Source organism: Carcharodon carcharias, chromosome 28, assembly GCF_017639515.1.
Source record: "Carcharodon carcharias isolate sCarCar2 chromosome 28, sCarCar2.pri, whole genome shotgun sequence".
NCBI classification, from domain to species: Eukaryota; Metazoa; Chordata; class Chondrichthyes; order Lamniformes; family Lamnidae; genus Carcharodon; species Carcharodon carcharias.
The window spans coordinates 17,527,390-17,551,124 of record NC_054494.1 but is presented as its reverse complement, the minus strand read 5'-3'; the positions used below and the strand labels follow the sequence as shown (position 1 = coordinate 17,551,124).

Below are 23,735 nucleotides of genomic sequence, written 5' to 3'. Positions count from 1 at the left end.
CATTCAATCATGGCTTATAAGTTTCTCAACCCCATTCTCCCGCCTTCTCCTCGTAACCTTTGATCCCCTTACCAATCAAGAACCTATCTATCTCGCTCTTAAATACACTCAATGACCTGGCCTCCACAGCCTTCTGTGGCAATGAATTCCATGGATTCACCAATCTCTGGATAAAGAAGTTTCTCCTCATCTCTGTTCTAAAAAGTCTTCCCTTTACTCTGAGGCTGTGCCCTCGGGTCCTAGTCCCTCCTACTAATGGAAACATCTTCCCCATGTCCACGCTATCCAAGTCTTTCAGTATTCTGTAAGTTTCAATCAGATCCCCCCTCATTCTAAACTCTATCGAGTACAGACCCAGAGTGCTCAAATGTTCCTCATATGTTAAGCCTTTCATTCCTGGGATCGTTCTCGTGAACCTCCTCTGGACCCTCTCCAGGGCCAGAACATCCTTCCTGAGATACAGGGCCCAAAATTGCTCACAATATTCTAAATGTGGTCTGACCAGAGCCTTATAAAGCCTCAGCAGCACATCCCTGCTTTTATATTCAAGTCCTCTCGAAATAAATGCCAACATTGCGTTTGCCTTCCTATCTACTGACTCAACCTGCAAGTTAACCTTAAGAGTATCCTGGACAAGGACTCCCAAGTCCCTTTGCACTCCAGATTTCTGAATTCTCTCCCCATTTAGAAAATAGTCTATACCTCTATTCTCCCTACCAAAGTGCATGACATCACACTTCCCCACGTTGTTTTCCACTTCTTTGCCCATTCTCCTAACTTGTCCAAATCCTTCTGCAGCCTCCCCTCCTCCTCAATAGTACCTGTTCCCCAAAGACAGCAGAGTCAGCAGGCTGCCTCCAATGCTGGTGCCAGTGAGTTGGGTTGGGGGTTGCAGGTGGGGAGGGCACCAAGATGTAGCTCTCATAAACGTAAAGTTTTAGGCACCATGAGCACAAGAGGGACTGTTCACGGGTGATCTTCTGTTGTGTAATGTTTTGTTTATGTTTACTGGTCTGGGAATTAAGACCAGGAAAGGTGGTTTTGATTTTTTGGGGATTGTCAAAATGAGATCTTTTTTATTGTCGTAATGACCTGAGTATGCTTCATCTTTGTATTTTTTTGGTGCAGGGTATGCCAATATGTAATGCTGGACATGAGTGGCTCTAAACTTTATTGCACAGGCACTGAGTGGACTTTGGGTTGAAATGAAAGGGTCATTTCAGACATCCAGGTTGGAGGCAGCAGCCCTGGTATGAGGTGGAAGCTCATCTTTGACAGCCTAGCTGAAGGAGCATTGGATGAAGATGTCCCTGGTGTCCCTGCCTCTCTGAAGGATACAGAGGTCTGCCTCCACACCCTCAGCATTCTGCTCACTGCGCTCCTCTTCTGACTCACTGCCGGATTCATCCTGTGTGGCCTGTGGATCTGCCTCAAGATCCTCTTCCTCCAGTGGGTCCCCCCTTGCCAGTGCCAGATTGTGGAGGGCACAGCATGCAACCGCTATCAGTGACACCCGCTCTGGGGGGGTATTGTAGCGCTCTCCCTGAACAGTCCAGGCATCCAAAGTGCATCTTCAGAAGGCCTATGGTCCACTCTAGCACCAACCTTTTGGAGGCATGACTCCTATTATAACGCTGCTCTGCCTCTGTTCTTGGGTGGCAGAGAGGCATCATGAGCCACCTCCTCAACAGATAGCTCTTGTCACCCAGCAGCCATCCATCCAGTTGGGCTGGAGCGCTGAATAGTCTCGGCACCTGGGAGAGTCTGAAGATATAAGTGCCATAGGAGCTGCCAGGGTACCGTGCACAGACTTGCAGAATCAGCATCCTGTGGTCACAAACTATCTGGACGTTCATGGAGTGGAATCACTTCCTGTTGACGAAGGCACCCGGCTGACCCACTGATACTTCGATGGCCACATGTGTACAGTCTATTGCACCCTGGACATGGGGGAACCCAGCAATGGCTGCAAAGCCTCTGGCTCATTCAGCCTGGCTGGCCTCGTCCGTACAGAAATGAATAAGAGTCATTATCCACCTGAACACAGCTTCTGTCACCAACTAAACACAACTGTGGACAGCTGATTGGGATACTCCAAAAATATCACCCACTGACCCCTGGAAAGAGCGGGAGTATAGAAGTTGAGGGCCACTGTGACCATCAGAGCCACTGACATGGGGTGTCCACCTTGGAGACACCAATGAGTCCTGAATTGAAGCCCAGAAACCAGACTTAAAAACCAAAGGCAACATTGTTTTTTTTCAAATCACAACAGACTGAATGCACTGACTGAAAGGAAGCAGATTCAATCGTAACTTTCAGTTAATGACATGAAGTGAATTTGCAGGGCTATGGGGAAAGAGCAAGGCAGTGAGAAATAACCTGCTGAAGAGCTGGCACAGGCATTATAGGCCAAATGGCCTCCATCTGAACATATTAAATAGGAACAGGAGTAGGTCATCCAGCCCCTCGAGCCTGCTCCGCCATTCAACAAGATCATGGCTGATCTGATCGGGATCTTAACTACTCGCTGCCTGCCTGCGCCCATAATCCTGGACTCACTGGTCAATCAAAAATCTGTCTAACTGAGCCTCGAATTATTCAATGGCCCAGCCTCCACTGCTCATTGAGGAAGGGAATTCCAAACACTGCCAGCACTCAGAGAAAGAATTCCTCCTCGTCTCCATCTTAAATGGGAGACCCCTTATTACGAAACTATACTGTATTATTCTATGGCTCTAACCTCTTGGTTAACAAGGAGTTAACTGATATGTAGCTTACTCATTAAGCTTCTATGTTTGGAGAGGCGATGTTGACTGGCAGAAAGCCAGATGGTTTCCCTTAGTTTCCTTCCACCTATTAATAGTCACTCAGTGTTAAAACCTCAGTATCTTCATTCCAAAAAAGTTTGAAATGCTTATGTTTTCATTGTGTTGTCTTTGACAACACGTATGTGGATTGTGAAGGAAACTAGGTGAGTTGTTCAATGGGGATTTGCAACTGAGAAAGACTGAAGAGCAGTCAGCCACGGTAGTATTTAAAACAAAAGGTGAAGTGTTGGCAGACTGCCTGCCCACAGCTTCGTGCCAGTACTGCTCTCAAACCAACTCTTGGGTGGCATGACGCTGTCTGGTCTTTCTAAGTTGCAATCCATTTCTTTTGGGGAAGATCCACTCATCTCTGGGCCATATCAAGAAAGTAGTGCTGTAGCCATGACATTATTAGGTTGATTTTCTGTGTTCTAGGTCACGCGGTGAGACTGACCTGTTATTGCAGTGGTCCACACACTTCACTGTGGGCGAGCGTTTGGAAAACTTGCCTTTATAGATTGATTGAAACAAAATTCTATTTATGTTGTATTTATAGCCACTTGGTAGCACAGAAATTGAGTATTGTTGAAAAATGAGACATTCTGTCAAAGCTTTTTGACTTGCACTCATCAGGACAGGCACAAGGGGCAGAATTTTTAGGTCGGCATGCGGGCACGCGGCTGACCCTATCGGACGCAAAATTGGGCGAGATGAAGTTGGGCGAGCGTTCACACGATATTTTGTTCAGCGGGCGCACGCAAGTATCAGAAACAAACTTGCTGACAATTAAGAAGAAAATTAAAGTTGTTTAAGTTCCAACTGTCCCTGATTTTCAGTGGTCTGTCAAACTTTATGGTTAATGGATGGGCAAATCTTCCAGGCGGACTTTGCATTTTTGATGAAACCTCATCCATGGGTGGGATGAGGTTTCCGTTATTGAATGAAAGAAAAAGAAAAATCTATGGACAGAATTTTTAACATGTATATGCTCAGGTAACTGATTGTGATGCTTGGACAATTTTTTCTGTGATTTTAAAATCTTTATTTAATTGTTTTGAAGTCTTCAGCTTCCTGAGGCAGCTCTCTGCCTTCCGGGAGCTTTCGTTCAGTGCTTGCCTGTGCCCGCACTTACGTCAGTGCCTGCCCTCCTCCTGCCCCCATCCTGGCAGCGCTGAGCATTTCAGCACGTGCCTCACACCGCCTGGCTATTAATTGGCCAGCCAGCGTGAAATCGCGGTTGGCGCCAATTGCGGTTGGTGGGCTGTTCCCTGGCCAGTCCCAGGCGTGCCAATCACGCCCGCATGCTGACCTAAAAATCTTGCCCAAGATTACCAAATATCAGAAGGGAGCAACTAGTTGTACTGCATGAGAAGAGGGTGCTGATTGTTTGGCAAGTTGACTCTGTTGAGGCATTGTTATGGAGAATGCACCAGGGATCTATTGTTCCCCAGACTTTTGTTTAATTTAAAAATGGTGCAATGCCTGGACATGTTCCTTTTGCCTGCAGAGGATAGGTCTCTGCATATGAATATATGTAGCTTCTAGCACGTGTAAGTGAGCCACATTGCAAATCCGGCCAATCATCTTAACTTGGCAGTTACGAGTAATTCTTAGCACACCCTGGATTGTTCAAGAAATGCTGTCCAATCACAGAATCACATTCAATATTAGATACTATGTTCCAAGTTTTGCAAGCATCGTCTGGTTAAGCTACTATGTAGTAGCAACACGAGTGGTATTTTCCACTAACAGGATGCTGCCACCAAGCCAAAAAGATGTTCTGCCTACCACACAAGTGAATAACATGGTATATGAATTTCAGTGTTGGTGTATGTAGGCCATACGTCTCAACAACTGGCAGATCATATCAAACAGCACATCCCTTCAGCTGTTCACAATAGGCAGAATACTGACCGTACTCAACCAACCCATGCTTTCAAAACTCAAATCATAATGTCTAATGTTACACATGTTGTGATAAGACAGGTGATGTGTGCCAGGCAGACCCCAACTTGGTTGCGCTATCACAACAGTTTTGCAATTTGTATTTATCATGAGAAAATGTGTACACTGAATACAAAGGTAATAAGTCCACAAAGACCTTTAGAGATTTTAAAAATTAAATTAAAATAATTATGAATAAAATAAAATATTTCAAGCACATGCATAAGACTACAATTATTTACTACTATAACAAATCATGATATTCCTAATTGACCTGACACCCAGTTACACCTCCTTTAAGGCAACAGTCCAAAATAGATTTTAGATTTAAAACAGAACCAGCAAGTTAACACTATACCCACTTGATGGTGGAGTTCCAAATGGCTTTTCCCCAACTTCAGTTTCCTTATATAGCAGACATATGCACAAATGGCTGGAGGCTTCATTAAGGCTATTTCACACACTCCTGTTAGATCTTACACAGCCTTCTCCCACATAGCCTTTCATTCTCCTTTATATATGTTTCTCTCTTTTTAATATGTAAATTCTATTGTTCCAAATGTTTTTGAAACTGTATCTTCCTCATAATATAAAAACTTTCATGTTGCCAATATTGTCAGTAACCTTTGGGAAAAATAAACACACTCCTTCACCTTACTTATCTGGCTAGTTGTAAACAGACTAAGATCCCTTTGAAATCCAAATCCCTTCATTTATCTAAAACTGCAAATTCCCTTCACACCTTACACGCTAAACCAGCATCCATGTTTACTCATTAGCATGTCAAGCACCCAGCTTCTTTTGATGATTTCAAGCATGCAGTCTACTTGACTCCAAATGTAATTAAATCACAACAGACAGACTCAACTATATTTAGCCCCATAAACCTACCTCACAATAAACCAGAAAAATATTATAGAAATTATTATACTTGCGTCACACAAGTGATTCTGTGATTGGACAGCACTTGCTGAACAATCCAAAGTGTGCTAAGAATTACACTAACAATCAATTTAAAATTATCAATCAGGCTCACAATATGGCTCACTTAAACTTGCTGGAAGCTACATATACTAAAATTATATTTATTATTGTTCCGCATTGTCCCCGAAACCTGTATGCTCAAATTCTGACTTTTCACTCATGCCCAATTTAATTTCTCCACCATTGGTGGCCATGCCTACAGCTGCCTAGGCCTTAAGGTCTGGAATTCTCTCCCTATCCTATCCTATCCATGTCCTTCTTCAAGGCGACCTTAAAGCCTCTCTCTCTCTGACCAAGCTTTTGGTCATTTGTCCCAATATCTGGTGGAGCATGTCCAATTTTATTCGATGATGATCCTGTGAAGCACCTTGGGACATTTTACTCTATTTAAAGGGTTATATACAAATGTAATGTGTCTAAATGCATTGCTTAAAGAAGCACCATCTTCACAAGAAACTACAAAGCACACAGTGACAAAAGAATAAGGTTCAAAGTGATTTACGTCTTTGATATGTACTTGCAAACAAAAATAGTTTGTGAAATACTTTTCCCCCATGAAGGTGCCCCTTTAAGACACTTTCAGCTGTTGTGATGCCAACATCTATTTGTCATGTGCCCCACGATGTCAAATACTTGACCTCCTACCGGCTCTTGAGCCGAAGCCTAATTGAATAAGGATAGAGTTTGACTTCCAGCCCATTCCAACCGTTAACAATAGAGGAAATGCAACAGTGGGGTATTACTCAGATCATAACTAGGGATGTGTTTAAATGACTTCGATGTGAACGGATAAAGCACTCCAAAGTTTTTTTTTCCCCCCAACAGGTGTGTGTGTGTGTGTGTGTGTGTGTTTTGAGATGTGAAAACTAATACAATCTCTTTAAACACTTAGCAAGTTTCACATTCAAATTCGGAAAGCCGATTACTTTTCTCCTGGTGACTCTTTCACTCTCAAAGTCCTTTCGGGAGACAGCATAGTGCCTATAGTTAACCTGGCCGCACACCCCCCCCACCCCCCCCCCCCCAACCCCACGGCTCAGGGATTAGCCGCCGTGCGGGGGTATGCAGACAGCACCAACTGCAGCCCCAGCGCATTTGGTGAGCAAGAATAGACACTCGGCTTGTGGGTTCCAGTGGAAATATCGCGAGCGGGCTGGGCTGGGCTGTGAATGTCTCTGTCACAACTTCACAGTGACCTGGACTTGGTGGGGGGTGGGGAGGGGGTGCTACTGTTTACATTGGCTGGTGTGCCGGAAATAACGCGAGCAGGAGGGCAAGACCGTACCTGCCTTGGCTCTGCATTCTTGGCAGTCTGTGGAAGCAGACAGTTAGTGCAAGGCTGTGCCGAATGGATGGGAGCGCACATTCCCTGCTGAGCCAAGTACCTGACAGCCTCTCGCCGGAGTACGTCCCGCTGACCTCCCGGGGTGAAAGGCTGCCAGGACCCATCTGACTCTGATGCCTGAAGCTAAGGCTTTCTTTCTGTGCAGCCCATGTGCTCGGGCTCTGTCTGAATTCTGCCCGCCGTTTTACCGCAGCTTCCAACAATGCTTTGTTAGCAGGAGAGGTAGGGGCTATTTCTCATTCAGCGGATGGTCGACGTGCTTACTTACTTTCAACACGGGAGCGAGCCACAGAAGTTATTGTAAGGTTACATTTTGCACAGTGCTGCACAATCTCAAGAGCCCCCAGCATTGCTTGCCGGGCGTATAACAGTGATGATTTTTAAAAAGTCAGATTATAATGTCTTTATCGTGCTCGCCACTTCCCCCCCCCCCCTGCTGATAACCCCTTTAGCGACGGGCACTGCCGACCTGTAGTATTTGCAGGGTGAGGCTGACGTTCCTGTACCTGGGCTGAGAAGGTTGGTGGGCGAATGCAGGAAAATCAGGCGGGGGACGGGCTGTGGGCATCGCCCGAACTGAGCTGAGCTGGCCTGACCTTTCCGGCCAATGATTTTAAAAAAGGGGGCACGCCCTCCACTTCCCCTCTGACACCCCACCCCGCACCCCCCCACCTCCCCCCCCCGCCCACCTACCACCAGCAAGCACTGCACAGCAACAACCATCAAGGGCTTTCCCTTGAGTGTCGCTACCCCAGAAAGTTTTGAGGCACAGAAGCAGGTTACAAACTTGGGATGCAAGATTTTTAAGATGAGCCAGGAAGGAAGGAAATACTCAAATGGCTTATCACTCACCTGAAACCCCCCACCACCCCCCAACCTGCCACTGTGCAGTCTTGGTGTCTGCAGTCTGTCACCCATCCAGTGATCTTGTGCTCTACAAAATAATTTACCTCTAAACCTCCAGCACTAGGGTGATAGCTCAGGCTGCCTCACCAGATCATCAGCTTCCTTCGGCTAATGATTTACACAGAAACTCACCCTGTTCTGTACAGCAATCTGTCTTGTCTTGTTAGTCAGAATGTGGCTGGAATGAAAAACGTTCTGAGAGCCTTCACCTTTTTGCAAGTTCAAAATTTAACAGAAATGCTAAAAAAGCATGTGTGTGTGCACATAGGGGTGAAAGGAAACAACAGTGAGTAAGATCAAAGTGAGTTTAAGAGAAGAAAAATCCTTCTTCTCCTCCGCCGCCCCCCCCCCCCCAACAAACACACCCTGGCGATGGGTCTCCAGTTTTCCTGGTGTTCCTTGTATACCTCGACAAGGCATTTTTGTTAAAAGAGGGATGATGGAAAAAAGTTATTGGATGGACTTTGACTTGAACAGATGAGCTCATTTTGGTTTCAATCTGTCAACAGAAGGTGTGTGGTCCAATGGGAGATCACAGCGTCAACTGTTCCCATGGTTGCTTCAGTTGAATATGTTGGACAAATAGCAAGGGAGATTGACAACAAAAGCAGGACCTTCCACTTCCTTTTCTTTGGGTTGGTACCAGTATGTTGCTAATGGTACTACTCCATGATACTAGTTCATGTGAATGTTTAAATAGGAAATAATATTAGTTCTATCAAAAAGAGTGCAGAAGCGGTGCAAAGTTGTGCAAATTCCTGATGGATACTAGGGTTGATCTCATGATCCTATGCTTCATAAAGGTAACAATTCTCAATGAGAGTCAGGATTGGGATGGCCGTGGTAAAATCCTGCCCTTGACCTATGCTTCATACTGACATCTCTGGATCAACGACTCTCCACAATTAGCTCTTCCCCAACTTTGAAACACCACAGTGAAGGACCGGGAGCTACAGTACCAAGAACGAAAAGAATAAAGCAGGGAAAAAACCTCTCATGACCACAGGATGTCCCCAAGTGCCATTGACAGCCAATGAAGTACGTCTTGAAGCGTAGCCTCTGTTGTAATGTAGGAAACACAGCAGCCAAATTGCGCACAGCAAGTTCCCATAAACTGCAACATGGTAGTGACCAGATGACCTGTTATTAGTGACGACGGTTGAGGGGTAAATATGGGCAAGGTCAGCACAGAGAATCCCCTTGCTTTTCTTTGACATGGATTGTACACGTCCACCTGGGGGCAAATAGGGTCTTGGTTTAACATTTCAGGACTTCCGACAATGCAACCCTCCCTCAGTCCTGCACTGGAGTGTCACTCTGGATTGTGTGAAATATGTAAAATAAATAAAAATTCCCATTTAATACTGAGATGAGGAAAAATTTCTTCACTCAGAGGATGGTCAACCTGTGGAATTCTCTCCCACAGAAGGTGTGGAAGCTGGGTTACTGAGTATATTCAAGGAAGAAATTGATACATTTTTGGATATTAGGGGCATCAAGGGGTATGGAGAGAAAGCGGGAATATGGCGTTGTAATAGAGGATCAGCCACGAACATACTAAATGGCGGAGAAGACTCGAAGGGCCGAATGGCCTACTGCTCCTAGTTTCTATGTGTGCTCGAGTCTAACGCATGGGACTTGAAGCCACAACCTTCTGACTCAGGCGAAAGTGCTGTCAACTGAGCCAGAGGTGACACCTAGAGGGCTAGATAAATCAGAAAGCAGTGATATGGTGATGCCAAGCTTGGCCTAAAAGCTTAAAGGGGGTAAGAGGAAGGAAAGGAGGAGGGGCGAAGTCTAATGGCTGCACCCTGCTGGACTGCACTTTGTCTTCTCTGCAACTTAATTCCATCAAACCTTTTACCAAACAAGAATTACTAAGCAAAGGAATTTCAGATTTAATAGCCAGACCCAGAACATCACAGGCAAAGGTCAGTGTCATCTGACATCCTGCTAGATGTTGTCATTTTATAGATCAAATAGAATCACACCATTTTATTAAGATCTTGAATGGAATCTAGAGGAAGGCGATAGTCAGTTCGTCCCTCATTGTCAAAAGCCAATACAAATATGAAACTGTGACTGAACAAGGACATGTAGGACGATTCATCTGACACTTGTCGTAATGTCTCCAGTGCCTGCTTTGAAAGTACAGCTATACCACACATAGGTAACCATCTGTGACCGGTATCTACTTGGCACAATAGGGAGCCAGCAGACCTGAGTTTTATAGGCATCTCTGCTTCATTCTCTATTCAGGAGAAACCTTCTTGCAACCTGCTAGCAAGCATAATACTTGTATCTCCCCCAAGTATAGAAGATTAATGGGTGAATTACTCTGGGTGCTTAAGATGATTAAAGGATTTGATTGGGTGCATATAAACTATTGGCGGTGGGGGGGGGTGGGGGAAAGAGTCCAGATCATGGGGGTATAACCTTAAAATTGGAGCTGGGCCATCCAGGGTGATGGTAGGATGTACCTCCTCATATAAAGAGTAGTGGACATCTGGAACTCTCTCTCCCAAAAAGCTGTTGAGACTGGGGAGTCAACTAAAAATTGCAAAACTGGGAGGGCCAGATTTTTGTTAGACAACGTTATTAAGGATTAGGGAACCATTGCAGGTTAGGTGGAGTTAATATCCAGATCAGCCATGATCTAATTGAATGGGGCAACAGCTTTGAGGGGCTGAATAGCCTCCTCCTGTTCCTATATTGCTGTGTTCCTCTCTGATAGCCACACAATGCTGTAAATCACATCAGAGTCACCACAATGAAACTAGGGCATGAACTCTTCCCCCTGGAAACTCTAAGAGTAAAGTCTATCCGTGTTTCAGTCCCTTTTTTTTCCATAAAAGGTTACATCACACAATTGGGAATTTTGAATTTACGCAGCAATGAAACAATGTCAGGAGCAGCAAAGTTACTAAATGTGTCCACTGAATAAGAGTTGGCGGAGGAATTGGTATGTGTTGCAATCATTTTTCACATATAAACTAAGGGCAGAGTGTTCCAGTTTCTCAGTAGGTTGGCCTGCACCCAATCCGGGCAGATGTTGATCCCGCCATTAAATCTGTGTGGTCCATTTTTCTTTAGGCATCCCAGTCAGCTGCCTAAACCAATGCAATGTCAATTAGGGGGCCTGGTGTCTGTTAAAGGACCCCATTTCAAACTTGTTACAGGATTCTTCAGAGGCCCCTGTTGACACAAAGCACAAGCAAGGTGGTTTTTTCTGTGGAGTCAGGAGTGCATTCCTCCTCCTGGCACCCACGCCCTGATTATCTGCTCCAATTCCTCCTCCATGAACTTACCTGAGAGTCACCAGCCATGAGACAGGTAGCCCAACATTGATTGTTCCCATGGGCTGGGCTTCCTGTCGAGGCAGTTCATCCCTATGATGTTGATACAACCCGAGGACCAATTCCTGATGACTCTTCAGGTCTCATGATTCCTTCACCTGCTTTTGAAGCTCCCAAATTTGGGCTCAAAGGCCTTATTGGGTACAATTCCATGAGTGTCTTCCGAAAACCAGAAAGAGCCCAGGCTGTGACTAAACAAATCAACCATGAGAGCCACAGCCAAACTAGACTCTCTGCTTACCTGATGGACATGCATGAGCACTAACATAAAGATCAGCAGCTGGTAACTTGGCATTTCTCTCCCTGATAACCCAGGACCACAGAGATCAATGGCAGCTCTCTGCATAGAGCAAGATAAAACAGGAGATCTTCTGAGGTACGATTTCACAGTGGGCTTGCCCTTAAAACCAATTATGCTTTTGGCCTCATCTATTCCTTGTGGTGGAATGTTCCACATTCTCACCACACTCTCAGTAAAGAAGATTCTCTTGAATTCCTTTATTGGATTCATTTATGACTACCTTGTATTTATGGCTCCTTGCTTTGGACTTTTCCACATGAGGAAACATCATCTTTAGATCTACCCTACTGAACTCCTTAATAATTTTAAAGACTGCCATAAGGTCTCCATAGAAAAGAGACCCTGGTTGTTCAGTCTTCCCTGATGTTGTATCCTCTTCATTCTGTTATCATTCTTGCAAGTTTGTTTTGCACTTTTTCGAGTGCCACTGTACATATATATTTTTGTAATATGGTGACCACAACTGTGAAGTCTACTAAAGTATTGTATAACCAATGTTGCATATAAGTATGACATAACTTCTGCTTTTCAATTCTATTCCTTTGGGAATGAACCCCGGTGCTTTGTTTGTACTTTTTTATGGCTTTGTTAATCTGCATTGCCACTTACCAACAGAGGCAACAGGGAGGCTAGAAAAGTGGTTGTTGGTGCATGACTACCTAAAATAAATGGGCTGTCTAGTCCATGTTTGAACAGACTGCAGCACACTGTGGACATGCTCTTTATTTTACTTAGCTCATAGAATAAAGCGTTTTATACTATGTGTTCCTCAAATGTATCTTTCTACATCCATAAGGACATAAAATGGGAATAAGGAGATACAATCCCTCTTGCCCCCACCCCCAACACCGCCGCCCCCCCCCCCCCATTCAGGGCTGACCATATATTCCTCCCGATAACCATTCTTTATCTGAACAAGATTAAGCACATTCTTTCTCAAGTTATTTCTCCTATCAACAATCCTCTCCGCTCCTCACCCCAAGGCAGTGACTCTTGCTGGGACATAGTTATGCAGGTGCCTGTGGCCCTCCAGGTACCTTGCCCCAGTGGCCATTGTTTCACAGGCTAACCTAAATAATTAACATACTATTCGACTGGCGTTGGACATCATTACCAAGTGTGACCATGTGTCAGTAGATGCCCACACATGCACTCTCAGGAAAGTCAGTCGATAAAAATCAGGAGCAAGAACCTTGGCTAATTGTCCCTGTGCTAACCCAGGATCACTGTGGTCATTCAGAACATCTGTTGCCTCCCGAGTTTTTTTTTATATATGCACATGGGATGTGGGCATCACTGACAAGGTCAGCATTTATTGCCCATCCCCAATTGCCCTCGAGATCAATGAGCTCATCACAAGCCAGGGGTCTTCCCAGCAAGGATGCAGAACTGCAGCAATTGATACAATCAAATATGTAACTATTCTCCTGAATAGGTCACAAACGATCTCTTGCATTTTGAAGTTCCTTTGTTGTGTCATATCTGGTGCCCATCAACTTTATTACTTCTCTGCAGCAGGAATGAATGTTAAAGAGCATTGAACAGATCAGTATCAATAAAGTCAAGTTGTTGTGACAGAGGATTGTAGGTTAGAGATGATCAACCATTCTCTGATGGCTTTTTTCCTCCAGCTGTTGGATACACAGAGAGCGGAGCAGTGTCTAAGTTAGGGATTCAGCTAAGTGTTGTTGAGTGGAAAGGAAGTGTTTGAAGCTACCTTTTAAAAAACCACACAAAGAAGAAAGACTTTCCTTTCACAAAACAGAGGTACCTGCGGCTTTTAAAATTAATCTGCTGCATTGTAATTAAAATGTTTTGAGTTGCCTCCTTTTTAACTTTGATATTTGGTGTTTTGGTTCACTGCACCAACTTTCAAAGCAATGTTAGAAATCAGAGGATTGTTATTGAAGTCCGTGCCGAGGGAAATCACAGCTGTGAATTCCGATTTATTGCAGGTATATTTGGACAACGCTTGGAAGACACGGTACAGTACGAGCGGAAGTTTGGCAAGCGGTTGGCTCCCTTATTAGTCGAACAGTGTGTGGACTTTATCAGAGAGCATGGCCTCACTGAAGAAGGGTTATTCCGCATGCCTGGGCAAGCCAACCTTGTCAAAGAACTCCAGGATTCTTTTGACTGTGGAGAAAAGCCTCTGTTTGACAGGTAATGTGGGCTGAAGGTGGTTCTTTAAATTTACAGCATTAGAATACACAAGCCTTCCGATGTTTATTTAATGAGAAAAGTTACATTTTGAAGCCAATGCTTTACTGTACCACTCAATGACTCTCCAACTGAATTCCCTCATTAGCCTGGGTCTCTTGCAGTATTGCACAGCTACTTTATTGACTAAATATTATTGGCAAATGATGATTCCTATGCCATGTTGTCAGAAGGCTTCTGTAGCATTGCAATGAAGAGTCACCAGTAGTTATAACTTGTATATTGGAAGTTCCAGTCCACACTAACTTCAAACTCAACATATTGACTTCTAACAATAGAACATGTGTATTCTGTGAGTCATGTCCTGTCTTTTGCCCTCCTTCTTCTCTACTCTGTGCTTTTTTAAAAAAAATAATGCTCTATGTTCTTCATTAGAATTTTTTGCACTATTTCAATTTTCTAAATACAAAAACTCTCATTTATCTTTTTACTTCAGTCTCTGGTTCCATTGCCCTTTTGGGAAGTTAACCTGATCTGCAGTTTGCAATTTTGAGACTCACCTGTATATGTCTTTCTTTGGAATCAGACCCAGCCTAGCAGGAGATGGATGCAAAACCCCAACCTATTGAGGTGCATTGATTCTAGATTTGCATCATTTCTGCTGACACAGACGTTTCTGCCCTTTAGTCAGCTGTGGGGTAAAGGGTCATGCTGGCCAGTTAAAAGGAGTGTGGGAAACAACACAGGCTATTGCCTATCCATGGACATTTATCAAAGAAACTGCCATTTAATTGGTTAGACAACTAGCCAGCTTTTAGCTAATTAAATTCCAGATTCTGTAGTTTTTACATGATTACCTCTGATCGATCTATTGTGTGTGGAAGTGAAGCCAAATATTGGAAGGTATTAGATTTTTCAGCATAACTGCATTGGATTGGAGTGCCAAATTTGACAGGAGATGATCTGCTTATGACCCACCGCTTCTGGAATATTCTGTTCGAAGTAACAGTGGATGCATTTGCCATCTTGCATGTCCTCGCAGCAATGACTGCGTTCAGCGTACTCTGTCCCTTGTCCCCTGAAATATATAGATATTCTTGGAAACATAGAAAAATAGAAGCAGGATTAGGTCATTTGATCCTTCGAGCCTGCTCTACCATTCAACATGATTATGGCTGATCCTCTATCTCAACAGTATACTCCTGCTGTCTCCCCAAACCCCTTGATGCCTTTAGAGTCTAGAAATCTATTTCCTTCTTAAACATATGAAGTGAATTGGCCTCCACAGTCCTCTGTGGTAGAGAATTCCACAGTTTCACCGCCCTCTGAGTGAAGACGTTTCTCCTCATCTCAGTCCCAAATGGCCTACCCTATATCCTGAGACTGTGACCCCTTATTCTAGACCCTCCCCCAGCCAGAGGAAACATCATCCCTGCATCCAGTCTGTCCACCCCTGTCAGAATTTTGTACATTTCAATGAGATATCCTCTCATTCTTCTAAACTCAAGTGAATACAGGCCGAGTAAGCCCAATCTTTCCTTATGCGACAACCCTGCCATCCCAGGGATCAGTCTGGTGAACCTTCGCTGCAGTCCCTCTATGGCAAATATATCCTTTCTTAGGTAAGGAGACCAAAACTGCACACAATACTCAAGGTATGGTCTCACCAAGGCCGTGTAGAGCTGCAGCAGGACATCCTTGCTCCTATACTCAAGTCCTGTTGCAATGAAGGCCAACATACCAATTGCCTTCTTAACTGCTTGCTGCACCTCCATGCTTGCTTTCAGTGCTTGTTGTACAAGGACACCCAGGTCCCTTTGTACATCACCATTTCCCAATCTATCACCATTTAAATAATACTCTGCCATTCTGTTTTTCCTACCAAAGTGGATAACTTCAAACTTAACCACGTTATCCTGCACCTGCCACGTATTTGCCCATTCACTCAACTTGTCTAAATTGCTGGGTTAAAATGGAAGGCTGGGGATAGATGTTAAGTACAGCTTTCGAGGATTATGCCTACGATATATTGGAGCACTGTAGAAAGGGTGAGAAAGTGAGAGGTTCTAATGAAAACACAAGGACTTAGAGAGGGTTGAAGAAGTCTGTCATTTTCTTTGATAGATCAATTCCCATCTACCTGTCTTCTCACCAGGAACACATCAAATTGTCTCTTGAACCAACTTGTACTGTCACTTCCTGGGTCAGAAGATTTATCCTGATGTCCTTGTTTCCAGCCTGCCACCATACCATTTACCCACGTAAACACAGAGGCAATTAATAAAGTTAAAAAAAACTTCCATTGGCACTTACCTTTTTGAAAGCTAAGCCCATTCCTTAATTCCTCAAAATAAATTCCGGGTAGCCAAAAAATCTAGTTACCTATTGGGAATGAACTACGCACGGTGGATGTACCTACACCACATGGACTGCAGCAGTTCAAGAAGATGGCTTGTCACCATCTTCTCGAGGGCAATTAGGAATGGGCAACAAATGCTGGCCTAGCCAGCGACACCCACATCCTGTGAAAGGATAAAATAATCTGTCAACCTTCACGATTATTTGGGCACACCGTGGCTCTTATATCACAGCTGTACAAAACAGCTGCACAAAACTTGACATTCTAAAATAAAATGTTAATAGTACTTTTCTAACACACCTTGAATTATTCAGATTCTTTAATTTTGATTCATTTTCTCCAGCGATTACCAAAGCTTTGTAGTCAAAATTAGTGCCAATTCTCAACATGTCATGTCCACTATATGGATTAAATGCCTTATATGGACCAGCATGAAGAGAATTGGCCTTTCGCTGGGCTGTTCTATACCCACTAAGCTACTTGCAGGGGTCTGACCGCAAACATTAGTTAATTGTGCTAGCGTTCTACAGCAGCGAATTGGATGTTTTGCAATTTTGTTTTTGCAGGAACACTGATGTTCACACAGTTGCATCCCTGTTGAAGCTGTATCTGAGAGAGTTGCCAGAGCCAGTGATCCCATTTGCCAAGTATGAAGACTTCCTCTCATGTGCTCAACTATTGGCTAAGGATGAAGAGGAGGTGCGTCTACCTAGAATGTTTCCGTGTTTTGTCCTGAATGCATTACGTCCTCTTTGCAACATTCCCGGAAATTGGACCGTTCCATTTTACTTTTAGTAGACTGGTTAAACTACACCACTCATTTCCACCTTGACCAGTTTTGGCTTAGAACAGATTCAAACTGTCCAGTGTAATTTTGATGCCTAGTCAATCAAAGGATATCAAAGCAGGTGGCATGAGATTCCCTGCAGGAGATCATTGGATTTAAACACCAAATTGCAAAGTCTATTTCAGGAAGCTGCTAAGTGTTCCTACTTGGTATACATTAATGAAGAGCCTGATCCCGGTTCACAAAAGCTGACACCAGGCATATACAAAGAGAGTCGTAGAGGTCTACAGCACAGAAAAAGGCCCTTTGGCCCATCGAGTCTGTGCTGGTCAAACAAGTACCTAACTATTCTAATCCCATTTTCCAGCACTAGGCCCATAGCCTTGTATACCATGGCATCGCAAGTGCACATCCAAATACTTTTTAAATGTTATGCGGGTTTCTGCCTCTACCACCCTTTCAGGCAGTGAGTTCCAGATTCCCACCATTCTCTGGGTGAAAAAATTCTTCCTCACATCCCCTCTAAACCTCCTGCCCCTTACCTTAAATCTATGCCCCCTGGTTATTGATCCCTCCAACAAGGGGAAAAGTTCCTTCCTGTCCACCCAATCTATGCCCCTCATAATTTTATACACCCCAATCATGTTCCCCCTCAATCTCATCTGCTCCAGGGAAATTAACCCCAGTCTATCCAAACTCTCCTCATAACTAAAACTATCCAGCTCAGGCAACATCCTGGTATATCTCCTCTGCATTCTCTCTAGTGCAATCACATCATTAAAGGGCTTTCTTGCGATTGAATAGAAAGCAGTAGAGGAGCTGACTATAAATTATGTCCTCAAGTCCAGTGTAACCCCTTTTCACAAGTACTAATACATGTGGCATAATTGGATTTGGACAAAGTATCACAATTATTGAATGGTGACTGGCTTCCATTGGCAACCACACAGCAAAAATGGCAAATACCAGCATAATAGAAGACATCTGGTGGGGGCAGGTAGGTGGAAAGCAGAGAACTGAGTGTTGCTGTGGAGATGACTTCTCCATTCCATTAATGGCACTACTTAATTAGTGTTTGGAGAAATGAATTAATAATTTACTCTAATTAAAATTACCGTAGATGTCAGCATAATAAGTCAACCTCTGAAGCCTCAAAAAAATCCCTCTAAAAACAGGGGTTAAGTTATATGTTGAGTACAAAGGTGGGAGTGTGGACGGTCACCATCTTAAAATGCCACCTGCTTCTGATGTGTCAAACTCCCCCGCATCTTCACAATGCAGCCTGTATCGCCTTGTGTGGTCCCTTATATCCAGGTATAAGGTAAGCGGTAAGCAAAACATGCATTTGAGAGGAGAAAAATTGAGGCTGACTACAAATGCAAATATAGCACATCGTGGCCAGAAAGGGGGTCAACTTGTACACCGAGTACATGCAAAAATACGATTTTTGGGGCCAGAAAAGTTGGGTTCCTTATGCGCCGCGATATATAGTATGTAACCCTATTTAACATCATTGTGTGACAAGGCAGCTTCCCAAGAATCTCTGCCCTTCTCTGACTTACCTTTTCCTTCTCATCTATACTGGCTGAGACAGATGTGACACAATTATATAATTATATCACCCCTGCACTAATGCTGCTGTGAACTTATCATGCATCATAACAAAGCCAGACCAACTGCAAGTTTCTCAGTGGATAGTTAGTGAGGATTTGGTTTGCCAACAAAAACACAGAACCTCCCCCTATGATCTGGAAAACTTTAGTCCTTATTTAAGGGAAAGAATTTAAATCCAATTAAAAGAACCTAGGCAGGAACCTTTTTTTCTTAAAATTCCGTTTTAATTGGTGAGAGAGCTGAGACGCTCAACACTAATGTTGGATTCACATGGTAACTGTAGCGTCCACCCAAAGCAGGTTCACTTCTCACCAACACTGCAATTCCAGTGTAAACTGACCCTAAATTTGGCACCCAGGCAGTGTCCAGGATGAAGTTGGCTGGAGGCTGCCTGGATGCAGGAATCCAGCTCCACTTTGGAGTCATTCTGGGCCTTTGCTCGCACTGAACAGCCCAAGATTAGCAGCAAGGTCAAGCAGTTGTGGCCTTGTACTGATGCCAGTATGTTAAGTGTGTGTGTCTGCATTGTTAATTGAACCCGTCACCAGCTTCACAATTAATTGGAAGGCTGCTAAACCCTTTATTACATCAGTCCAAGTACTTTGATCCGTTAGCTTTCACTTGCCTGAGCTTTGATTTCATTGAAAATGTGAATAAAATTTCAAGCATATGGCAGATTTCATTAGAAAACAGCAGTGACAATGTTGAACTGCAGTGTAGGGAGCTCTAAGATTGTTGGACTTCAATGGTTAGTTACAGCCTCAAACTGTAACCTATTTAAACTGCTGAATGAGATGAGGCCCTTATGCCCATTTCTAACTACCTTTTTATAGCATCCAGCCTTATTGAAACATTTCTGAAGTTTCTTGCTTCTAACGGCCTGTGAACAGATCGTTCCAAAGAGTCAACTTACTCGTAAACATATGGGGATAGAATTTCCCCAGAGGTCCTCTTGCCTCAAACTCTGTGGGAATCACAAACCTTGTAAACAGTTATTTATGCTGTTTCACTGAGTTTTCTCCTAATTATGGCAGAAGATCAGGACAATTGCTAGTTATGGACTAAGGGATAAGAGTGGGGGGATGTCATTAATTGGAGAGCTATTTCAAAGAGCCAGCACAGGAACAATGGGTCAAATGGCCTCGTTCTGTCCTGTAAGCATTTACGAACTCATGCAGGAATTCTTACTCCGTGATATGGTAGTACTTGGTATTGGGTATTCAAATGTATAGTAACCATTCAAAAATAAACAAGGTCAGGTTCTTGGTGAAGTGATACAATGTTGGGGTGTGAAAAGCCTGTTCACACTGTCCTGTTTATTTGTGCCACATCTGAATTTGGAACAAGTTTAACTCACAAGACAATCGCCTCAGTTTTAACACTGGGCCTGTCTTTGGCGGGCGAGGAGTGCTGAGCGTTAAAAGCTCACCCATGGCCCCAGAAACAAGAACCTCCATCAACCCAGCCCTTACGATACCCCGGAGTAGTCAAACTCCTCCACCTCATTTATACCCCACCAATGACCTCCTACAGGTTCTAGGTGGGAAGTCCCCCGTATAGACCAGGTTAGTAGAGGGTTGGCTCGGTAATGGTGCAACGGTCCAGCAATCAGCTTGGGATGGGGGGGTGGGTGTGGTGATAGAGGAGGAAAATACGGAAGCCTAAGTCCTAAGCTTCCTTGAGGTGTTGCCAGGGTGGGGGTGGTGGTGCAAGGGATGCATTTAAATTAGTTTTTTTTGAAAGGTGCATCTTCAGACCCTGACCAGCTTCCCTAAGAAGCTGACCTGGTGGGAAACTCACTCCGTGGCCTGGTGCCCTAGCCAATATTTAACCGCTCAATCAACTTCCAAAAAAGCATAATCAGATCATTGTCACATTGCTGTTTGTGGGAACCTGCTGCGTGAAAACTGGCTGTCTTGTTTCCTATCTTACCAACAGTGACCCACACTTCACAAAGTACTTATCTCAAAGGGCTTTGGGACATTGGGTGGTTATAAAAGGCACTATACAAATGCAAGTCTTTCTTTCCCCTGCTTCCTAATCGGACCAGCGATTAAAATTATAGTTGGGCCCTGATGACATATGTTTAAAAAGAAGGCCGGCAGCTTTGGACATGGGTCTGAGCTGCCCGCTCGGTTGAACTGGTTGCAGTTGCCATCTAGTGACTCTGGAGCAGGTGAGTAACCTGGCTGATTTTAACTGGCCACATTTCCACTGGGATGGTCAAGGTAAAATTGCCCTGTATTGTTTTTTTTTGAGTCTCTAGAATGAGGGTTAATAATCTGGTCTTCTTTTTATTCAGGGTGTCCAAGAGCTGATCAAACAGGTCACCAATCTGCCTCGGGCTAATTACAACCTTCTCAAATATATCTGCAGGTGGGTTTTCTGCCATAACTAAGCTGAATGAAATGAATGAGCAAAAAACAGAAAATGCGGGCAGCGACTGTGGAAAGAGAAACAGAGTTAGCGTTCCGAGTCCGTGTGACCCTTCTTCAGAGCAGTCAGGGTTCAGCAACAAAGCATCTCAGGGTGAATGAGTTACTAAAACCCTCAGTGACATGTTTCTCATCTCTTTTTTTTGTGCTGCTCTACAATATTTAACCCTGTTTTACCTCTCCAATATTGAAGCGGAATTACAAAACTGTTTTGTGTGTGGCAGCTGCAGCTGATTCATGAATTTTGCAAAGTAAGTAGTGTTTCAGAAATGCTTGGTGCATCCAATTCCAAGGTAGAAAGCCAAATATTTGGAATACCAGCCCTGTTTGACTGTCGTTACACGGAGCTGTTTAAGACTTTAGTCACATCTCTGTCATGATTACAGATGGGGAGTGATGTGAAATGCTGGAATGGGAGCTTCTTGAGTTTGTATTAAAGCAGTCTTGGCTGACAGACAGGAAAGTGTGTGATAGGAAGTTGCTTGAATAGAGGAAAGACCTCAGTCTGCATGGGTGTAATAACCTCTGGCGGGTTTTAAAAAAACTATTATGTTTCTTTTTTTTTCCCCCAAACAAAAAGGAATAGCTCACTCCTAGTATTTTTTTTTGCCATGTCCCTTTTAGCAGGTTGGTGTGGGGGAGGGGGGAGGTGTGGGGGGGAAGGGAGGCAGAAGAGGGAAAGAGTAGCCTTGCCCTAATTCCCTTACCTCACCCCCAATGACCATAACCCAGTCACCCTTAAGGTCCAAGCATTGGTTTAACAAGATTATAAAGGGAAACAGTGGTGTAGTGGTAATATCACTGGACTAGTAATCCAGAGCCCCAGTTTAATGTTCTGGGGACAGGGGTTCAAATCCCACAAGGCAGCTGGTGGCATTCAAATCCAATTAATAAATCTTGAATTAAAAGCTCGTCTTGAAATAGTGACTTTGAAACTATTGTTGATTGTTATTAAAAACCCATCTGGTTCACTCATGTCCTTTAGGGAAGAAAATCTGCCTCCTCACCTGGTCTGGCCTACATGTGACTCCAGACCCACAGCAATGTAGTTGACAGCCCTCCGAAATGGCCGAGCATGCCACTCAGTTCAAGGGCAATTAGGGATGGGCAACAAATGCTGGCCTTGTCAGCAATGCCCACATCCCATGAAAGGATAAATTTTAAAAAAGAATTGGACCAGGAGGCATCTGTAATACTTTGAGCTACAAGACTTTGATGGTGTAATATTTTGCATTTGGACAAAGGAAGGAGGAAATAGCAACATGAAGTGCATCCCAACAGCCAAAGCAGATTTTGTTGTTTGCACCCAACAGCTGAATAATCCAAGTGAACCAAAAAGCCTTTAAATTGTGACGAATATGAAGAATTGTCACGGGGTGTGTGTTTGTATATATTCGCTAATTAATGCACCTTTAATGACATGGAACTAAAACACCCTGTTGGCAAAATAAAGACAATGGGTTTACACTGTATTTTGACTGATCTTCTAATATTTGCCATATTATTTGTAGGTTCCTTGATGAAGTTCAATCTTATTCAAGTGTTAATAAAATGAGCGTCCAAAATCTCGCAACTGTCTTTGGACCAAATATTTTGCGTCCAAAACTGGAAGACCCAGTGACCATTATGGAAGGTATACTTAACTTATCGACAACCTATCAACTATCAATTGTCAATACCTTTTCTTCATTGGTTTAGTTTTTAACCCAGGTTCATCTGCCTTGCCGACCAGAAAGTGAATAGTAAGTCATACAATTGAACTTCCTTAACATTAAGCATTTACTCTGCTTTACAGATGATGTTATAGGAAACACACAAAAACTTGCAGCAAGATTTGTGGGGGATCCATTGCTCCTCCTGGTATGTTTGATCCAAGTATCTGATTGACAACCCAGTCCAGCACCAGAGCCAAGTTCCAGGCTTTCCAATAGCCTGCTATGGAAATTGGCTGTAGTTTTAAGCATTTACCACTTATATCATTTAATTCACTCTGCTTGTTAAGGACATCTAGATCTAGGCCAGCCAGGTCAGTTATAGTGACAGATGCAAAATAAAGTAACTTACTGGAACTCTCTTCCCCTCAAAAATGCTGTGGATACTGGGACGACTGAAGCTTTCAGGACTGAGATAGATTAACAGATTGTTGCTAGACAAGGATTCCCAGAAACATGAAGCAAGGGGCAGGGGTGAAGTGAGATGAATGGAGTTGAGGTACAGATAAACCATGATCTAATTGAATGGTGGAGTAGGCTCAAAGGGCCAACTGGTTATGATCCTATTCCTATGCCCTTACCTAACACAAATAGTGAACTTAGCCTTCAACCTCACAATACTGCACAACTATGACATTAATACCTTTCGCAATCCTGTAGGTTTCCTTGAGGAGAACTGCTAGATTAGACCAGTGCATCATAGACAGATGACTACAAAATTGCCACCATCTAGTCAAATCTTTGCTTTGAAGTGGAGGTGAACATCTTTTCTGGAATGGAGTCAACATGGCACAATCATTGGTGTCAAGTGCTGAGTAACTTAGGAAAATATCTTACGCAGTAAAATTTATCCCCTAAAAACAAAGAGTACCTTTTGGCTGTTCCTCCAAGGCCTCAGCCCTGCCCACACTACCACCACTGCTGCTGCCATCTGTCACTACTGCCAGGGCCAACTTGTCCACGGGTGGATCTGCCCCCAAGTCTGCATGCTTGGATATTCCATTGGAAAATTTTGTTAGGCC

General features: G+C 43.8%; 1 protein-coding gene across 4 annotated transcripts in view; it reads left to right on the top strand.

Annotated features, from left to right (window-relative positions):
• The window catches only part of LOC121270898 (rho GTPase-activating protein 22-like), a 370,801-nt gene that overhangs the window by 331,037 nt on the left and 16,029 nt on the right, over positions 1-23,735 (top strand). For 3 of the 4 annotated variants that reach the window (XM_041176476.1, XM_041176477.1, XM_041176478.1), the window contains 4 exons: positions 13,602-13,809; positions 16,732-16,864; positions 20,869-20,942; positions 22,513-22,634. In XM_041176476.1, coding sequence (XP_041032410.1) covers positions 13,602-13,809; positions 16,732-16,864; positions 20,869-20,942; positions 22,513-22,634 — 537 coding nt within the window. Of the gene's footprint in view, positions 1-7,061; positions 7,306-13,601; positions 13,810-16,731; positions 16,865-20,868; positions 20,943-22,512; positions 22,635-23,735 lie in introns of those variants that run through there. The other variant, XM_041176479.1, reaches the window with a different exon arrangement.